The following is a 17,059-nucleotide window of genomic DNA, read 5'->3' as shown; positions in this document are numbered from 1 at the left end:
GTCTCCCCTGGAGACTGTCAAGAGGGTGCAACAAGATTCAGTGTTGGAAGTGTCCGCAGTGCTGTTCAGAGCCAGGAAGGGCAGCCCTTCCCGAGCCGCTACTTGTCGGGCAGCCATTCCAGGTAGCCCCCTACCCTCTCTGCGTGTTCTCACCCTCTGTCCTCTCCCTGCCCCCAGCCTCTCAAGCAGCATGCAGTCCCTGTCCTCCAGCAGCAGCCCTGGATCCCTCACGTCCAGCCGGGGCTCCCTGGCCACCTCCAGCCTGGACTCCTCCACCTCAGCCAGCTTCACTGACCTCTACTATGACCCCTTCGAGCAGCTGGACGCGGAGCTGCAGAGCAAGGTGGAGTTTTTGCTCCTGGAGGGGGCCACGGGCTTCCGGCCCTCAGGCTGCATCACCACCATCCATGAGGATGAGGTGGCCAAGACCCAGAAGGCAGAGGGGGGCAGCCGCCTGCAGGCCCTGCGCTCCCTGTGTGGCACCCCGAAGTCCATGACCTCCCTGTCCCCCCGCTCCTCCCTCTCCTCTCCATCGCCGCCCTGCTCCCCTCTCATTGCTGACCCCCTCCTGGCTGGAGATGCTTTCCTGAGCCCTCTGGAGTTTGAAGACCCGGAGCTGAGTGCCACTCTCTGTGAACTGAGCCTCGGCGGCAGCACCCAGGAGAAATACCGGCTGGACGAACCAGGAACGGAAGGCAGACAGTTGGGCCAAGGTAGCGAGCATCACATCCAGAAGGGGGGACCACGAGGAGGGAGGCGGGTAGGAAGTGCACTCGGGCCTGAGCACAGACCCCAGTGGTAATTATGGTCATCTACTGACTGCTTTCTGTGTGCCCAAGTGAGTGGGCGCTTCAATAGTGAGAAGGAGCCAGCTTGGGAAAAGTAAGAGCAAAACCTCTGAGGCCACCGGCAAACCAGAGAATCAGGCAGAGTCCAGGTCATTTAAGGCCTCGTGGGCCATGCATGGTAGGGAGTTTGGATTTTATCCTAATGGCAGCAGGGACCCATATGACTGTTTGAAGCCTGGGACATATGCTCTGGCTCCCATTCTGCATGGGGTCAGAAAGAACATTTTGGTATGGATTGAGATTCAAGTAGGAATCTTCAAAACAGAAGATGCTGATAGTATAGCTAAGATTTATCAGGAGAGAAATTATTCATTTCTAGCAGCAACCACATATTAAATTGTAATAGTTAATATTTATTGGGGTATATTATGTGATGGGCAATGTGCCTTATATAGTGAAATAGGTTACTTCTATTATGCCCATTTCACAGATGAGGAAACAGGTCCAGAAAGGTAGTATTACTTGCTCTAGGTCCCCCAGCCAGCAGGTGGGAAAAGAAGGGATTGGAACCTGGGTTTTCCTGACCCAGCACCCAACCTCTCTGTCATCGCACTCCTCTCCGGATGAGAGGCAGCTCTGTGTGTTTGCTCCTGAGACCCTCCGGTGCTCACCGGCCCCACCATGCCCATCTGGTGTGAAGGTCAAAACTGGGCAGGGTGCCCAGACAGCTCACCTGGGGCTCCCAGGCTTTCCTGGCCATGATTTATTGAATGCAAGTATACAAGGTACGGTCACCGTTCTGTATTTATTCATTTAAGCCTCCTAACAACTCTGTGAGATGGGTGCTATTTTTATCCTCATTTACAGACAAAAGAAGTGAGGCCCAGGAAGGTCAGTGTCACGGCTAGGAAGTGGCAGAATCAGGACTGGCACCAGGACCACCTGCCCAGATCCCACACTAAGACGTGTGCTGGCTTTGAATGCACAGGGCTCCTGTTTCTGGCTCCTTTTGAGGCCAGGTGGGAGAAGTGGACCCATCTCTGCCTTAAGGCTCCAGGAATGGGCGGGTGCTATGCCCAGAATTATCCGTTCGTGTGCAAGGGCCAGTGGGAGCAAGGTGGGGCAGGATGAGATTTCCTGGTTAATTAAAGGCTCTGCTGGGTGAGTGCCCGCCATTTCCTTAGAAGAGGAGCCGAGAGATCCCTGGGGCCCCCTCATCAGGAAGGGAGTCTTGCTGAGTGCTCTCAAACAAAAATAAAAACAGGCTTCCTACTACAGCAGGCGGCCAACTTCAGAAAATTGTCCCCTGGAGAGGCGCAAGTACAGGTGGAACCTCTAACCAGGCTCCAGAAGAGCCCCTGACAGTCTGTCAGAGGATGGCGATGAGCCAAGTCGGGGACCCAGCAAGGTGCCGGGAGTGACCCCCCCCTCCCTGAGTGTCCTTGGGGCTTGTGGGCCAAGGACCGCACATGTCTCAGGATGGCGTCTTCCTTCACTCCATCTCCAAAAGCCGTCCCTGCGGTGAGCGATGCCAGGCTGAGCTTTGACACTAAGCAGGTTATGCGATTAGTGCCGCTGTTCAGTCAGCAGACAAATTAATCTCCTTAAGTGGTTTAGTGGAGGGTGGAGATATGTGGGTCTGAAGGCCGGCGGGGAGGGGGGTTCTCCGCTAGCCGCAGCAGGCATGGGACACAGGCTGGGACAGCCGCACCCAGATGGCCTCTCAGCTTCCGCCAGGCTCGCTGTCCCCATCCCTTCCCTCAGCCTGGCCTGCCCCCCCCCGCCCCCCTCTCTTCTCCAGGCTGCCCTGATGCCTGGCACCCAGCGGGCGCTCAGAAGTGCTGGCTGTGGGGTTGCAGGGCCTGAACCTTGTCTTCCCCCACCGCACGGAGCTCAGGAACTGTCCTGTCCATCTTGCTAGCTCGGAGCCTGGCAGTGGGCCTGGCTCACCATTGGCACTTGCGACTTAGGGGAGGAAGGAATGTGCCGCATGGGCCAAGTGCCTGGTTGGAGCCTTGGGTCAGAGACTTTTGAGAGCCTCTGTCAAGGGCAGGGGAGCTGAGGAGCAGAGTTAGGAATGGAATGGAATAGGCCCGAGTGGGGAGAGCCAGTGGTGAAATCCTCCCTTTTCTTCCTCTTGCCCCTCCCAAGGGTCCAGGGGCTGTTATTTTGCCCCAGGTATGTAGGGATCGATCTAGAAGGCATCACCGCAGCGATAGGAATGACAATTGCAGTAAGGATAATGGTACTGAATTTCATCGAGTGTTTTCCTGCATCAGCCTCTGTACTGAGGACTTCACTAGAATGCCTTGTTGGGTCCTCCCGGCAGCCACATAGGGTAGGTGTTACTTTCCTCATTTTACAGAGAAGGAATCCAAGGGCCAGAGAGAGTTGAAATCCATGTCCCAGTGTCATGAAGCAATAAGTGGTGGAGCTGAGAGGTGAACCCAGGCGCTTTGGTTTCCAAGTCTGGGATGTTAAACACAGAATCCTACACCCCAAAGCAAGGCAGGACCTTGCTGTCAAGTTCAGAGGTGGTATTTGGCGGGACCGCCTTAGGACAGAGAGTAGATCAAAAGTGTGTGTTGCAAAGACAGTGTCCTGCTTTCTGAACCCTGCCTTGCCATCCTTCCTTTTTCCCCCTTTTTCCTCCAGCTATGAATACAACCCAGGGGTGCAGCCTGAAAGTGGCCTGTGTCTCGGCTGCTGTGTCGGATGAATCCGTGGCCGGGGACAGTGGTGTGTATGAGGCTTCCGTGCAGAGGTGGGTCGCTGAGTCTTGGCTCTTTCTGGGAGGTCTGAGAATGCAGAGCCCGGGCCCCCTCAGGTGTGTGGGAGGGGCCCACAGGAGGGCATGGCCAGGCGACCCCACCTTCCCCCTTGGAGCCCTGTTTAGGGTGTGCTGAAGATGCACACAGCACTGCTGTTCCTGCGGCTGGGGGCACTTCACATTCGCGGGAGCACTGGTTTCGTTATTGCCATGAAGGAGCACATGGCTAGGGGGGCAAGTACTGGAGAAAGGGCAGCCCCTTCCAGAGAGGAATCCCGAGCAGTTGTGGGAAGGCTGCGTCTGCAGAGAGTCTGAGCAGACCCAAACTTTCGTCCTTCAGGATGCAGCTGCACCCTGCCCGAGAGAACCCCTTTTCTGGAAAATGGCTTTGGCCCCAGGTTACTGCAGGGAAGCCTGACCCTCTTCTTCCCCGTGTTGCCTTCCAGACTGGGTGCTTCAGAAGCCGTTGCTTTTGACAGTGACGAATCGGAAGCAGTGGGTACCACCCGGGTTCAGATTGCCCTGAAGTAAGTGACTGGGAGGGTGAGCGCAGAGCGGGTGGTCGGCAGCGTCCTCCCAGCCTTGACCTTCAAGGCTCCCCCGGGGAAGGAAGGCAGAACCAGCAGGACCTGCCGGGAGTTGTGGGTTCCCAACTGAAGGGGGCCAATCCTCTCCCTCCCTCTCAGCTGCACATTTTACAAAAGAGAAAAATGAGGTCTTGAAGACCTTGTAACTTGCCCCAACTCTCGGAGCTGGCCAATGGCAGAGGCAACCCTGACTGAGACCTCTGCGTCTTGGTCTGTTTGGTCGTTGTTGCTGCAGCTGGTTGTCTTACCTTTCCACTGAGGTTTCCACCCTCTGGGGGTTACAGCCCAGATGTGTTGTTATTCTTGTTGTTTTCTCCTGGTGCAGCATGGCCTCGACATTATTTTCAGTAGAAATTAACTGCCAACATTTAAATATCAAGAAATTTCACGTAATGCAATCTTCGGGCTTCTCTTTAAAAAATTGAGACTGGTGGCACCTGGGTGGCTCAGTCATTAGGCGTCTGCCTTCGGCTCCGGTCATGATCCCATGGTCCTGGGAGTGAGCCCCACATCGGGCTCCCTGCTCGGCGGGAAGCCTGCTTTGCCCTCTCCCACTCCCCCTGCTTGTGTTCTCTCTCTCTCTCTCGCTGTCTCTCTCTGTCAAATAAATAAAATCTTTAAAATAAAATAAAATAAAATAAAATAAAAATAACAAATTGAGACTGACAGCCCTGCCCCTGCACCCCTGCATGGCGCACAGCCTTGGCCCTGCGCTCTCGAGCTCACCACAGTCCCCTGAGCAGCCAGCAGCCACATCGGTGATCATTGAGAGAGAGAAAAATGCGTCACTCCTAGGTGCTCCATATGCCCCTTTCCATTTCAGGTACGATGAGAAGAATAAGCAGTTTGCAATATTAATCATCCAGCTCAGTAACCTTTCTGCTCTGTTGCTGCCACAAGACCAGAAAGTGTGAGTATATAGCAGACAGGGTGTCTATCACCCTCTCAGCCTCTGTGGCCATCCCCGGGGGCACTCTCCTGCTTTGTCCTGCTCCAACAGTGGGCCCTGTGTGTATTTAATACATGTGACCATCATGCCACGTGTCAGTACTGTGAATGTGGATACAGGCTTGATGGCAAACTCACTAACTATAAAGAGAAGCACTCTAGACAGCTTCAGTTCCTTCACAAGTACATTGCGAGCACCTACCATGTGCCAGCACTAAGAATGGGGTGGTGAGGGGTGCCTGGGTGGCTCAGTCGTTAAGCGTCTGCCTTCAGCTCGGGTCATGATCCCAGGGTCCTGGGATCAAGCGCCGCATCGGGCTCCCTGCTCCGCGGGAAGCCTGCTTCTCCCTCTCCCACTCCCCCTGCTTGTGTTCTCTCTCTCACTGTGTCTCTCTCTGTCAAATAAATAAAATCTTAAAAAAAAAAAAAAAAAAAAGAATGGGGTGGTGAGCAAATCCTTGCCTTCGTGAACTTGAAGCCTCATGAGCAAGGTGGACACCTGCGCTGTTAGCCTGTTGGCTCTTCCCGTTGCAGACCAGCTCTATGTTTCATTGCATTTCATCTGCCCACATGTTTCTCCTTTAACTAGACGGTACGCATTGGGGCAGCAACAAGAGCTCCTATTTCCGTGGTCTGTACCCAGCCAGCATCTGGGGCTGCAACGTGTGGGAACGGGAAAGGCCAGAGGAAAGCAGGCCAAACAGAAGGAAGACAAGATGGGACCGTAGAGTCGTTCTCAGTTTTTTGCTCGCACAGACAGTGCCAGAATGAATAACCTTCTCCGCGTCTCATTGGTCCTTGTGCAGGGATATCTGTGGGAGAGTATCGAAAAGCCAGCTGAAGGGGTCCCGGGGTCAGTGCCTCTCTAATTGTGTCACAGCTGCCACATTCCCCTCTGCAGGGGCTGTAGCATCTTGCCTTCCTCCCAGCAGTCCTGTAAGGCTTCCTGAGTGTTAACAAGCCGGCTTGCTGATTCTTCTGTGCACAGAAGTTTGCACACTGTTAGCCTCAGGCTCCACCGCTTTGGGGTTCTGAGGATTGGGGGATTCAGAAGGAGGAAGAGCAATGTGTTGTCCTAGGGGCCCTTTCTGCTTCCTTACCAATACCTGCATAACCCCTTGAGAACTTACAAACTCCTCCACTGTTATTTTCTTAGGGATTTGCCAGCAACTGTTTAGCCCAACACATCAGCCCAGACCCAGGCTGAGCTGGGCTCTCCTCTGTCTCCCTCTAGGAACATTCGTGTAGCTATCCTTCCCTGCTCCGAAAGCACCACCTGCCTGTTCCGGACCCGACCCCTGGACGCCTCAGACACCCTCGTGTTCAATGAAATGTTCTGGGTGTCCATGTCCTATCCAGCCCTTCACCAGAAGACCTTAAGAGTCGATGTCTGTACCACCGACAGGAGCCATCTGGAGGAGTGCCTGGTGAGCGCTATGCCCGTCGGTCTGTCTGTCCCGCCTTCTGTCCTTCTGGGGATTGGCCCAGCTTGCAGTTTAGGGAGAAGCCTTGAGAAAACGCAGGTTGTAGTGCCAACGAAGCTCATCCGGGTTCCAGGCAGGGAACTGTTGCCCCGGTGAGCCGCGTTCTCACACTTACGGGGAGCAAAGGGGCGAGGAAGCGGGAAGCTCCTTTCTGAGCCCACGAACTGCAGGGCCGCATCCCTTGGGCCTGAGGCTGTGTTGCCTACAACTCTTTTAATGCTCTGTCTCAGTCTCCTTATCTGTAAAATCCAGCTAACACTGCCTACCTCACAAATGGCTCTCTGAGGATTAAATGAGGATTTAAGCAGTGTTTCTGGAACTTGAACGTGCAAACACGTTACCTGGGGCTCTAGTTAAAATGCAGATTCTGATTCAGCAAGTCTGGTGGGGGGTGGGGACACCAGGAGATTCTGCATTTTTAGTGAAGTTCCCAAGTGCTGCTGATTGCTGCTGGTCCCCATAGCAAGGATGTGAAACAATGATGTGTCTGCACATGCTAGATGCTCCGTGGCTCTCACTTCCCACCGCCCCCCTCCCCTTCCTCAGCTGCAGTACAGAACAACATCATTGCCATTTATGTTGTTGACATTATTGTTGGCAATAATGCGATAGCATCCATAGATTGAAAGCACTCCCTAAGGTGGGCGCTGAGCTAAGCTCCCTACATGTCATTTCTCTACCCTCACTACAGTCTTCTAGAACAGGTACTGTTATGCCAGTGAGAAAACCGAGGAACAGAGAGGTAAAAGAACTTTCCCAGGGTCACACAGTCAAGAAGTGGCAGGAGCAGTTAGAACCTAAGGCAGGTCTACTTGCACTGCCCACCCACGTCAGCCCCTTGGTGTCCTCACCAGCATGGTGCTCCCCGGAGCCCACAGCTAGGACAGTGACTGAAGACTGGTGAGCAGGGGAGACTCTGGATGTTAGAGCAGAAAGCTTTTCCAAACCCAGCCTCTTCTGCTGAAGCATTTCCTCAGCCCTGGGAATTCCTCAATGACAAGAGAATCCTATTTTCTTCTCCTAATTGGATGTCTTTTATTCCTCCTTCCTAATTGAAGTCTGGCCATTGCTAGTTGCCATGGCAGCAGCCGAAGCGCTCGTCACACTGTGGCTCGTCTCCATCTGTGGCCAATGGGAAATCTACTTTCCCGTACCCCGTGGGGATGTGGAGTGTCGGGCTGCCGTGTTTTGGTGGCTAGGGGAGCAGGCGAGGAAGTGGGACTCGAGGAGAAAGGCTGTGTGCTCCCACACAGGCTCCTTACGCTTCTGGGTTTGGGGAATCTCTAGGCTGTTTGGAGCTGCTTCATCAGCCAGGCCGCAACAGTGGTCCTCCGCCTGAGCAGCATCTGTGTCGAGGACCACGCTAAGAAGTCTGCGTGCAGTTCGCACTTAACCCTCCCAGCAGCCTGAGGAAGAAGCGTCAGGATTGCCTCCATCTGATAGATTAAGGGTCGAGGCCCCAAAAGGCTAAGTAACCTGCCCACGCCATCCATCAAGTCGGTGGAGAAGCCTGTTTCCTGTGCAGCTTCCTTCCACACAGGCATCGTACTGTCCTACTGCTCAGGGGGTAATAGTGTCGTACCCCCCCCCTCTTGCCCCCAGACATGGATTATGGGTTTGGATGAATACAGGGCCTGCCTTCCCCAATATCTCAGGCCACGGTTCTACCAAATGCTTGAGCATGGCATAACAGACTTTCTAGCTGGGCCCTGGTTGTCCACTCCCCAGCTGCTAAGCTCAGTGCCACTCAGCACAGGTCTGTTAAGAAAGCCAATTTCCCAGGCCCCACTCCTATCCCATAGGTAATCATTACAACCAAGAGGCTCCCTTGCCCCTTTCACCTTGCCATCCCCACTGGGGAAAACCCCAGGCCTGTCAAAGTGAACTCTCCACCTGTGCACTTGTGGGGAAACACAGCCACGCTGTAGGGTCTCATTTTAAAAAATTGTAGTCGTCATAGGGGCGCCTGGCTGGCTCAGTCGGTTAAGCATCCAACTCATGGTTTCGGTTCAGGTCATGATCTCATGGGTAATGAGATCGAGAGCCCCGTGTCAGGCTCCGCGTGCGCAGCATGGAGTCTGCTGGAGATTCTCTCCTCTGCCCCTCCTCCCACACCCAAGCATGCACGTGCGCTCGCTCGCTCACTCTCTCAAATGAATAAATAAATCTTTAAAAAAAATAAAATAAAATTGTGGTCATAAACCTCATTAGGGTCATGAGCCCTAATGCTACTCAGCACTGATACTGCATCTCCCTAGGCCCATTGCCTTGTCCCAGGGGTGAATTCCTACCCTCTCCTCACACTTCAGCAGCTCCTCTCCCCCCGTTGAGCTCCCCCTGCTGAGGCCCTTGCTTCAATCCTTGCCATTACTCTTGGCTCTCACCTGGCCCCTCCCCACTCCCACCTGAAGCCGGCTTCTCTCAGGGACATCATGGCACCGGTTACTCGGGCCTTCTCCTCTCTTCAGTCTTCCCTCCTCCACTGGATCTGGCCTGTCAGTATACCAACATGCTGTGAGTGCCCCAATGCTTAAAAAGAAACCCAAAAAGCAAAAAAAGAGAGCAGCTTTTTACCCATTTCTCCCTCCAGCTCCTACCTTGTTTCTTTATAGCAAAATGTGGAAAGGGCGTTCATGTTCTTTCGGTAAGCCAGCTCACACGGGATTTTGTCCTCCTCGTCCCACTGGAAATGTGCTCGGCAAGGTCATCAGTGGCCACTTCTCCATCCGCATCTCCCTTGGCTGGTCAGCTGTGTTTGGTTCAGTTGCTTTGCTCGGCGAGTCTTCCTCGGCATCCTTTGCCCTGACTTGGCCTCCAGGACACTTCGCTCTCAGCGTCCTTCCCTCATCACTGGCTTCTCTGTCTCCGCTGATTCTTCTCGGTTCCCGGACCGCTGTGTGTCGGAGGGCGCCAGGGCTCAGGCCTCTCCCTTTTCCATTCGCATCCCCTTCCAGCGTCCAACACCATGCCGGATGTATGGCTCCAGCCTGGGCCTCTGCACTCGCAGCTGCATTACACCCCCGTCTGTTCCACATCTTCTCCTGCCGGTCCAGGAGGCATCTCAGATAAACTTGTCCACAAGCACGCCCCTGATCTTTCCTCCTGTGTCCTCACTGTCTCAGCTGACAGCAACCCCGTCCTTCCACCGCCCAGGCCAGAGACCACAGGGTCATCTTTGGCCCTCTCCACCCCACATCCAGTCCTTTAGGAACTCCTGGCAGCTCCATCTTCAAAAGATCCCAGACCCCAGCCGTTTACCCCTGCCCCACTGCCATCTGTCACCTGGATCGTGCAGCACTCTTCGGGGTCTCCCTGCCATCTGTCCTTGCCTCCCTTCATCTCTTCTCTACATGGTAACCAGAGTGATCCTAGTAAATTGCAAATCAGTGCATGCGACTCCTCTGCCTAAAACCTTACAGTAGCTTCCATCCCCTCTTAGAGTCAACTCCCGGGCCCCTTGCCTGCCACCCTCCCCCCCCACCAGGGCCCTCAGGGATCTACCCCTTATTATCTCTCAGATTTCATCCCAAGACTCTTCCTCCATCCTCCTTGTGCCCCTTGAATACATAAGCATGCTCCCCGCTCCAGGCCTTTGCACTTGCTGTCCCCTCTGACCGGTATTCTCTTCTCCCGGATACTGATGGGCAAGGCTCACTCCCCCTGCCCCATTCTGGGCTTGACCCAAAAGTCACCTTCTCAGTGAGGTCTTCCTTCCTTCCCCCTCCCCTCTCTTATCCACCCTTACTCCCTTTTCTCTGTATTATTTTTCTCTGTGCCACATTCCCCCACCTAGCATTTGTCTATATCACAGATTTTAGGGGATACATGATTTTCACATTTTCTCAAATCTCTAAAATCATGATGCAGTTTATACTAGATGACAGGTCATAGTTTAAATGGTAACTATTTTTCTTTCTTAGAGTGCAGGAAATAGTATATTGCATAATTGATGGCATCTTAGATTCCATGAAACACAACTTAGTATTTACTTACTGATTTGTTTATCTGATTCCCCCAGACTGGAATGTAAGCTCATGAGGGCAGAGATTTTTATCTGCCTTAAATTCTCCTGTATCCCCAGCACCCAAAACAGTGTCTGGCACATAGACGCCACTTAGCATGTGTGTGTGTGTGTGTGTATTGAATAAATAAATGAATGCCCTCAAAGTGAATCGTTTACCAAAGTAGACCATATTCTCACCTATGAGCCAGCCCAAAATAGACAGCGTTATCTTGTTGGAATTCATAGTAATCTGATGGCAATGTTACACCTCAAAGCTGTCGTTACATTCATCCCCCCTTGCCCCTCAAACATGGGCTGGCAAGTTCTGAACTATACTATCTGATGCATTTGCCTGTCTTTGAGCACCTTGGGGGCAGAATCTTATCTTACATGTTTCTATGTAAGTCTGCTGCAAAGTGCTTGGAGGATATTTATTAAATGAATAAATGAGTAATATACACACATTTGTGTATATTTAAATGTATTACAGGTGCCTAAAATACACCAGGCATTCAGTACCTGAATTGACTCTAGTCGTGCAGGTGGGAGTTATTTACCTTGTTTTCCTCACTCACCACTGTAGAAATTAACCTTTAGCCACACGATGGGTTTGCACAGTTCGTACCGTGCCCTGGTCCGTCCTAACAGAAGGAAAAACTAGGGAAAGGGATCCCTGGTGGGTTGGAGAGGACCCTCCTCAGCCCAGGGCCACCACTTGGCTACTGGCCCACTTCACAAACTGGCTTGTGGTATTTCTACTACCCGTTGGCACAGCCACTGTTGTGTTTGGGGATGGTGAGTCAGCCAAACCCCAGACCTGGTCAGGGCTCCTCAAAAGAAGGCATGTTGAAACAATAAGGCCTCTGAGGAATGGTGAGAATTATTTTATCATTCTGCCATGAAGGATGTATGTCACTGGAAATAAATCATCTCCCTGGGAGTTTATATTCAGTTAGGGTAATTTGGTGTCGTTTGCCTTCATCTTAAGGCATCCATTTACACAATTCAAAGAAAAGCTGTATAGAAAGATTAAAGAGAAATCTTGTTCCCCCTGCCCCTTGCACCCAATCCCCCCACCTATCCTAGATAGCTAACCACTTTGGTTAGTGTTTTATCTTTCCATCCTTTCTTGTTGCACATATGTTCCTGTGATAATGTTCATGCTCCCTTGCACCTCAAATATGGTGCAAAATGTATGTATATATAGAGAGAGAATGTATTATTCTCATCCCCCTTCCATCTCTCTTTTTCCTTTTTCTTTTTTTTTTTTTTTTTTTGAGAGCGAGAGAGAGCAAGAGAGGGGAGAGTCAGAGGGAGAAGCAGACACGATGTGGGACTCAATCCTGGGACTCCAGGATCATGACCTGAGCTGAAGGCAGTCACTTAACAAACTGAGCCACCCAGGCACCCCCTCTTTCCATTTCTTATACAAAAAGTGGCATACTGCATATTCCATTCTGCACTGTTCTGGGTTTGTTTGTTTGTTTGTTTGTTTGTTTCCCTTAACAATACAGCCTGGAAATCTCTCCACATCAGCACCTAGAGATCTTCCTCATTTTTTGTACATAGCTATGTAATGTCCCATTGCATAGATATATTACAGTTTATTCCTCCAGTCTCCTGTTGCTGGAGCTTTGAATTGTTCAAAATTTTCTACACTGGTCTTGGTGATGATTTTTTGGGTCTGACTCCAAAAGCACAGGCAACAAAAACAAAAACAAGTGGGACTACGTCAAACTGAAAAGCTTCTGCACAGCGCAGGAAATCATCAACAAGATGAAAAGGCAACTACCAAATAGGAGAAAATATCTGCAAGTCATGTATCTGATAAAGGGTTAATATCAAAAGAGTATAAAGCACTCATACAACTCCATAGTAAAAAAAGCAAACAATCCAACTTAAAAACGTGCAGAGGTTCTAAATCGTCATTTTTCCAAAGAAGACATACAGAAGGCCAACAGGCCCATAAGATGATCACCATCACTAATCATCAGGGAAATGCAAATCAAAATCACAGTGAGATAGCACCTCACACTTCTTAGAATGGCCATTATCAAAGAGACAAGAGAGAGCAGATGTTTGCAAGGATGTGGAAAAAAGAAAAGCCTTGTGCGGTGTTGGTCGGGATGTAAATCATCATGCAGGGCCGCTATGGAAAACCGTAGGGCGGTTCCTCAAAAAATTAAAAATGGAATTACAATGAGATCTAGCAATCTCACAGCGGTATATAAACAAGGTTTTGAAGAGATTCTTGCACACTGTGTTCATAGCAACATTATTCACGATAGTCAAGAGACAGAAGCAACTCGAATGTGTATCCGTAGATAAATGGATTAAAAAATGTGGTCTCTGGGGCGCCTGGGTGACTCAGTCAGTTAAGGGTCCCGACTCTTGATTTTGGCTCAGGTCACAATCTCAGGATCATGAGATTGAGCCCCATGTCGGTCTCCGTGCTGGGCTGGAGCCTGGTTAGGATTCTCTCCCTCTCCTTCTGCCCCTACCTCCCCAGCCTGGCTTGCACGCACAGGCTCTCTCTCAAAAAAAAAAAAAAAAGAGGGAGGGGAAATCTCTATATATAATGGAATATTATTCAGCCTTAAAAAGGAAAGAAATCCTGACACATGCTACAACACAAATGAGCCTTGAGAACATTATGCTAAATGAAACAAGCCAGTCACAAAAAGACAAATGTCTTTATATGAGGTATCTGAAGTAGTCACATTCATAGAAACAGAAAGTCAAATGGTGGTTACTAGGGACCAGGGGAAGGGAAAAGGGAAATTGCTTAATGCGTATAGAATTTCAAATTTGCAGGATGAAAAAGTACTAGAGATCTGTTTCATGATGTAAATATAAACACTATTGAACTGTACGCTTAAAAGTAAGAGGGCAAATTTTATGTGACAACATGGACGGACCTTGAGAACATACTAAGTGCAATAAGCCAGAGAGAGAAAAACAAATACTGTGTGACCTCACATGTGAAATCTAAAAAACCAAATTCATAGAAACAAACAACAGATTGGTCGTTGCCAGAGGTGGGGGAGTAGGGGAAATGGGTGAAGGTGATCAAAAGGTACAACTTCTAGTTATAAGTAAGTTCCAGCCATGTAATGTACAGTGTGGGGACTGTATTGCATATTTGAAAGTTCTGCTTCTCCCTCGGACCCTCCCCCCTCTCATGCTCTCTCTCAAATAAATAAATAAAATATTTTTTAAAAAATGAAAGTTCTTAGGACAGATCTTAAAGCTCTCACATGAGGTGATGGATGTTAACTGAACTTGCTGTGGTAATCATTTCACAATACATATTATACCAAATCTTTATTTTTTTTTAAAGATTTTATTTATTTATTTGACAGAGAGAGACACCGCGAGAGAGGGAACACAAGCAGGGGGAGTGGCAGAGGGAGAAGCAGGCTTCCCGCCGAGCAGGGAGCCCGATGTGGGGCTCGATCCCAGGACCCTGGGGATCCTGACCTGAGCCGAAGGCAGACGCTTAACGACTGAGCCACCCAGGGGCCCCCCAAATCTTTATTTTTTTAAGTAAATTCTGCACCCAACCTGAGGCTCAAACTCCCGACCCTGAGATAAAGAGTCCCACGCTCTACCGACTGAGCCAGCCAGGCGCCCCCCAAATCTTTATGTTGTACAACTTAAACTAGCACAATGTTACATGTCAATTATATTTCAGTAAAACTGGGGGACAGGAGATGGTAAATTTTATGTTTTTTATCATAATTTAAAAAAAAAGAAAAATACATAACACTAGGTGTTCAATAAAGATTTGGTGAATGAGTAAACCAATGAATAAGTTAGTGAATGAGTGAGTTATGGAAAATGATTCACAGCTAGTCCTTTCCTCTTCCCAGAAGCTCCCATCCCCTCTGGGGGTGTTTTTCCTACTTTCCCCAGGAGCGGGATTCCCCAGAATACCTTGTCAAGCCCTGGCTTACACTCTTGCCTTTTCCCATCCTCAACAGGGAGGCGCCCAGATCAGCCTGGCTGAGGTCTGTCGGTCTGGGGAGAGGTCGACTCGCTGGTACAACCTCCTGAGCTACAAATACTTGAAGAAACAGAGCAGGGAGCCCAAACCAGTGGGAGCCAAGGTCCCCACCCCAGGGCCTGAAAGCACGGTAAGCTGGGCCCCGGGTTGGCCCCACCCTCCTATGTATGCAGCACCGGGATGGCTGGAAGGAAAAGCCTCTCCCAGAATTGGAGAGGGCTGGGCAGCAGAAGTGGGGGAAGCAGCAGAGGAAATTGGAACAGAGAAAGAGAGGAGGACAGGAGGGACCTCCGCTAAGGGGCAGGTAGCCCCCCAGCTGCACACCTTCCACATCTGTGCTCTCCCCTTCTGCACGTCCCTTGACATCATAGAACTTGGCTGACAAAAACCTTAATTTATGGGTTTTTCTTAGTGACGTGGAGAAGGAAGGAGAAATCCGTGCAAGATAGAAAATTAACCTTTACTGAGGTGCTGCTATCTGCGCAGTGGTCCGTAGTGGAGGCTTGCTCTAAGAGGCAATGGAAAGTCGCAGGAAGGACAGTCAGAAGACTGGGTGTTTGTTAGTTGGGTGACAGGTCAATCATTTCACTTCTCTGAGCCTCTGTTTTTTTCCATGTCTACTCTGAGTCTGAAAAAGGTTATTAGGAAGGTTTGAAGAAGTACATGTAAAGAACAGTCACTACTTGGTTACTCGGGATAGTCATTGCCCAGAATTTCAGGCGAAGGGATGGGCTAGGTCATACAGGTAAGGGTAAGTGTAAGGATTAAATCTGTCTCCTCCTCGCCACCTCCACCTCCTTTTTCATTTTCTGCACTTCCTTTTGTGTCGGGCACTGTCCTGTTTATAACGTGCCATTTTACCAAGGCTCAGAAAGGTTACCTAAGGACATACATCCAGTAAGCAACAAAGGTAGGTCTCCCTCACTCCAAAAAGGAGTCTGTGAGCTGGTAAAGGTCTTGAAAACATCCTCTGCTTTCTAGAGCATGTCCTTGGGTGAGTGACGTCAACCCTAGACACATTCGTTTCCTTGTTCCCATTTCTCAAGGGAATAATCATAAGCTCTACCTATCAGAATAGTTGTGAAGATTAAATAAGATGCTACACATAAGCTATCTATCAGTGCAGGACATATACCAGGCCTTCGATTGGTTTTTCTTCCCTCTTCCCCAAAAGAAAATTTCAGGGAGTTTTCAGGCTCTGGCCCACACTACCAAGGGTGTTTGCAAATTAACCATATGCTCAGAAAACTACAAGATCAGTTTTTGCTTTACTGTTAGCTGCCATTTACTGAGTGCTAATTATGTGCTCAGTGCGCTTCTATATACCATATGGACATATTCTCAATTAATCTTCATAATTTTGTGGTAGTTATTAGAAATTACTGTAGAGGGAACTGAGTCTCAGAGAGGTTTCCTCTAGTCACATAGGCTTCCTCACTGTAGACATCAGTCAGTATAGATATTCTTCCTCCAGAAAGTCTTCCCTGAATGCAACCCCCAAGCTGACTTTGCCATTGCTCCTTTGTTCCGAAACGTCACATTGTTTTGTTATCGACAGTTCATGTGTTGGTCTCCCCGACTATACTATAGTCTCTTTACAGCCTGAGACCTAGAATTCTGCCTCCCTCGACTCCTGAACTAGACTGTCTTCCAAAAGTCTGTCCATGCATACAGGGGCTATTCTCAGGAGAACTGCCAGCTAGATGAACTGAGTGCTGTATTTCCAGTTTATAAGTGACCGGGGGGTAAGGTGCTTACCCGCTCTGGTCTTCAGTTTCACTCCCAGTCCGGGGGGAGGGTCACACTCTGAGCTCTGATTCTTGCCAGGTGAGGTGGTTCCAGCGGCATGCAGATGAAGCCATGGGCTTTGTCTCCACAGGATGCCGTGTCTGCTCTGTTGGAACAGACAGCAGTGGAGCTGGAGAAGAGGCAGGAGGGAAGGAGCAATGCACAGACCCTGCAAGACAGCTGGTAAGTGAGCACTCCCCTCCAGAGCCTCCGGAGCCTCCGGAACTGATCTGGCATGGACCTGGACACAGGAATGAGATGCCCAAACTCCAGGCAACCAAGAGAAGCGTTCCCCTGGGAAAACTGAGAACCTCTCTCCTCACAGGTTCTCTACAGGCAACAAGGCAGTGCAGTTGACCCTTGAACAACGCAGGGGCTGGGGCACCAAGCCACGGCACAGTCGAAAATTGACATAGAACTTTTGACTCCCCCAGAACTTCACTACTAACAGTCTACTGTTGACCAGAAGTCTTACCAATAACAAAAACAGTGCAGGGGCACCGGGGTGCCTCAGTTGGTTAAGCGACTGCCTTCGGCTCAGGTCATGATCCTGGAGTCCTGGGATCGAGTCCCACATCGGGCTCCCTGCTCAGCAGGGAGTCTGCTTCTCCCTCTGACCCTCCTCCCTCTCATGCTCTCTGTCTCTCCTTCTCTCACAAATAAATAAAAAATCTTTTTTTTTAAA

General features: G+C 50.3%; 1 protein-coding gene across 4 annotated transcripts in view; it reads left to right on the top strand.

Annotated features, from left to right (window-relative positions):
* Window positions 1–17,059, top strand: part of WWC1 (WW and C2 domain containing 1) — a 149,274-nt gene that overhangs the window by 109,251 nt on the left and 22,964 nt on the right. For all 4 annotated transcript variants that reach the window (XM_025867074.2, XM_073890163.1, XM_025867073.2 and 1 more), the window contains exons 11-17: window positions 178–713; window positions 3,444–3,552; window positions 4,005–4,085; window positions 4,969–5,055; window positions 6,328–6,520; window positions 14,564–14,716; window positions 16,466–16,557. In XM_025867074.2, the coding sequence (XP_025722859.1) occupies window positions 178–713; window positions 3,444–3,552; window positions 4,005–4,085; window positions 4,969–5,055; window positions 6,328–6,520; window positions 14,564–14,716; window positions 16,466–16,557 (1,251 nt within the window). The remainder of the gene's footprint in view (window positions 1–177; window positions 714–3,443; window positions 3,553–4,004; window positions 4,086–4,968; window positions 5,056–6,327; window positions 6,521–14,563; window positions 14,717–16,465; window positions 16,558–17,059) is intronic.

The sequence above is a fragment of the Callorhinus ursinus genome, unplaced genomic scaffold (assembly GCF_003265705.2).
Source record: "Callorhinus ursinus isolate GAN/ISIS: 27379988/994484 unplaced genomic scaffold, GSC_fseal_2.0 scaffold3, whole genome shotgun sequence".
NCBI classification, from domain to species: domain Eukaryota; kingdom Metazoa; phylum Chordata; class Mammalia; order Carnivora; family Otariidae; genus Callorhinus; species Callorhinus ursinus.
The sequence above is the reverse complement of the archived record's forward strand: the minus strand, read 5'-3'. Positions and strand labels throughout refer to the sequence as shown.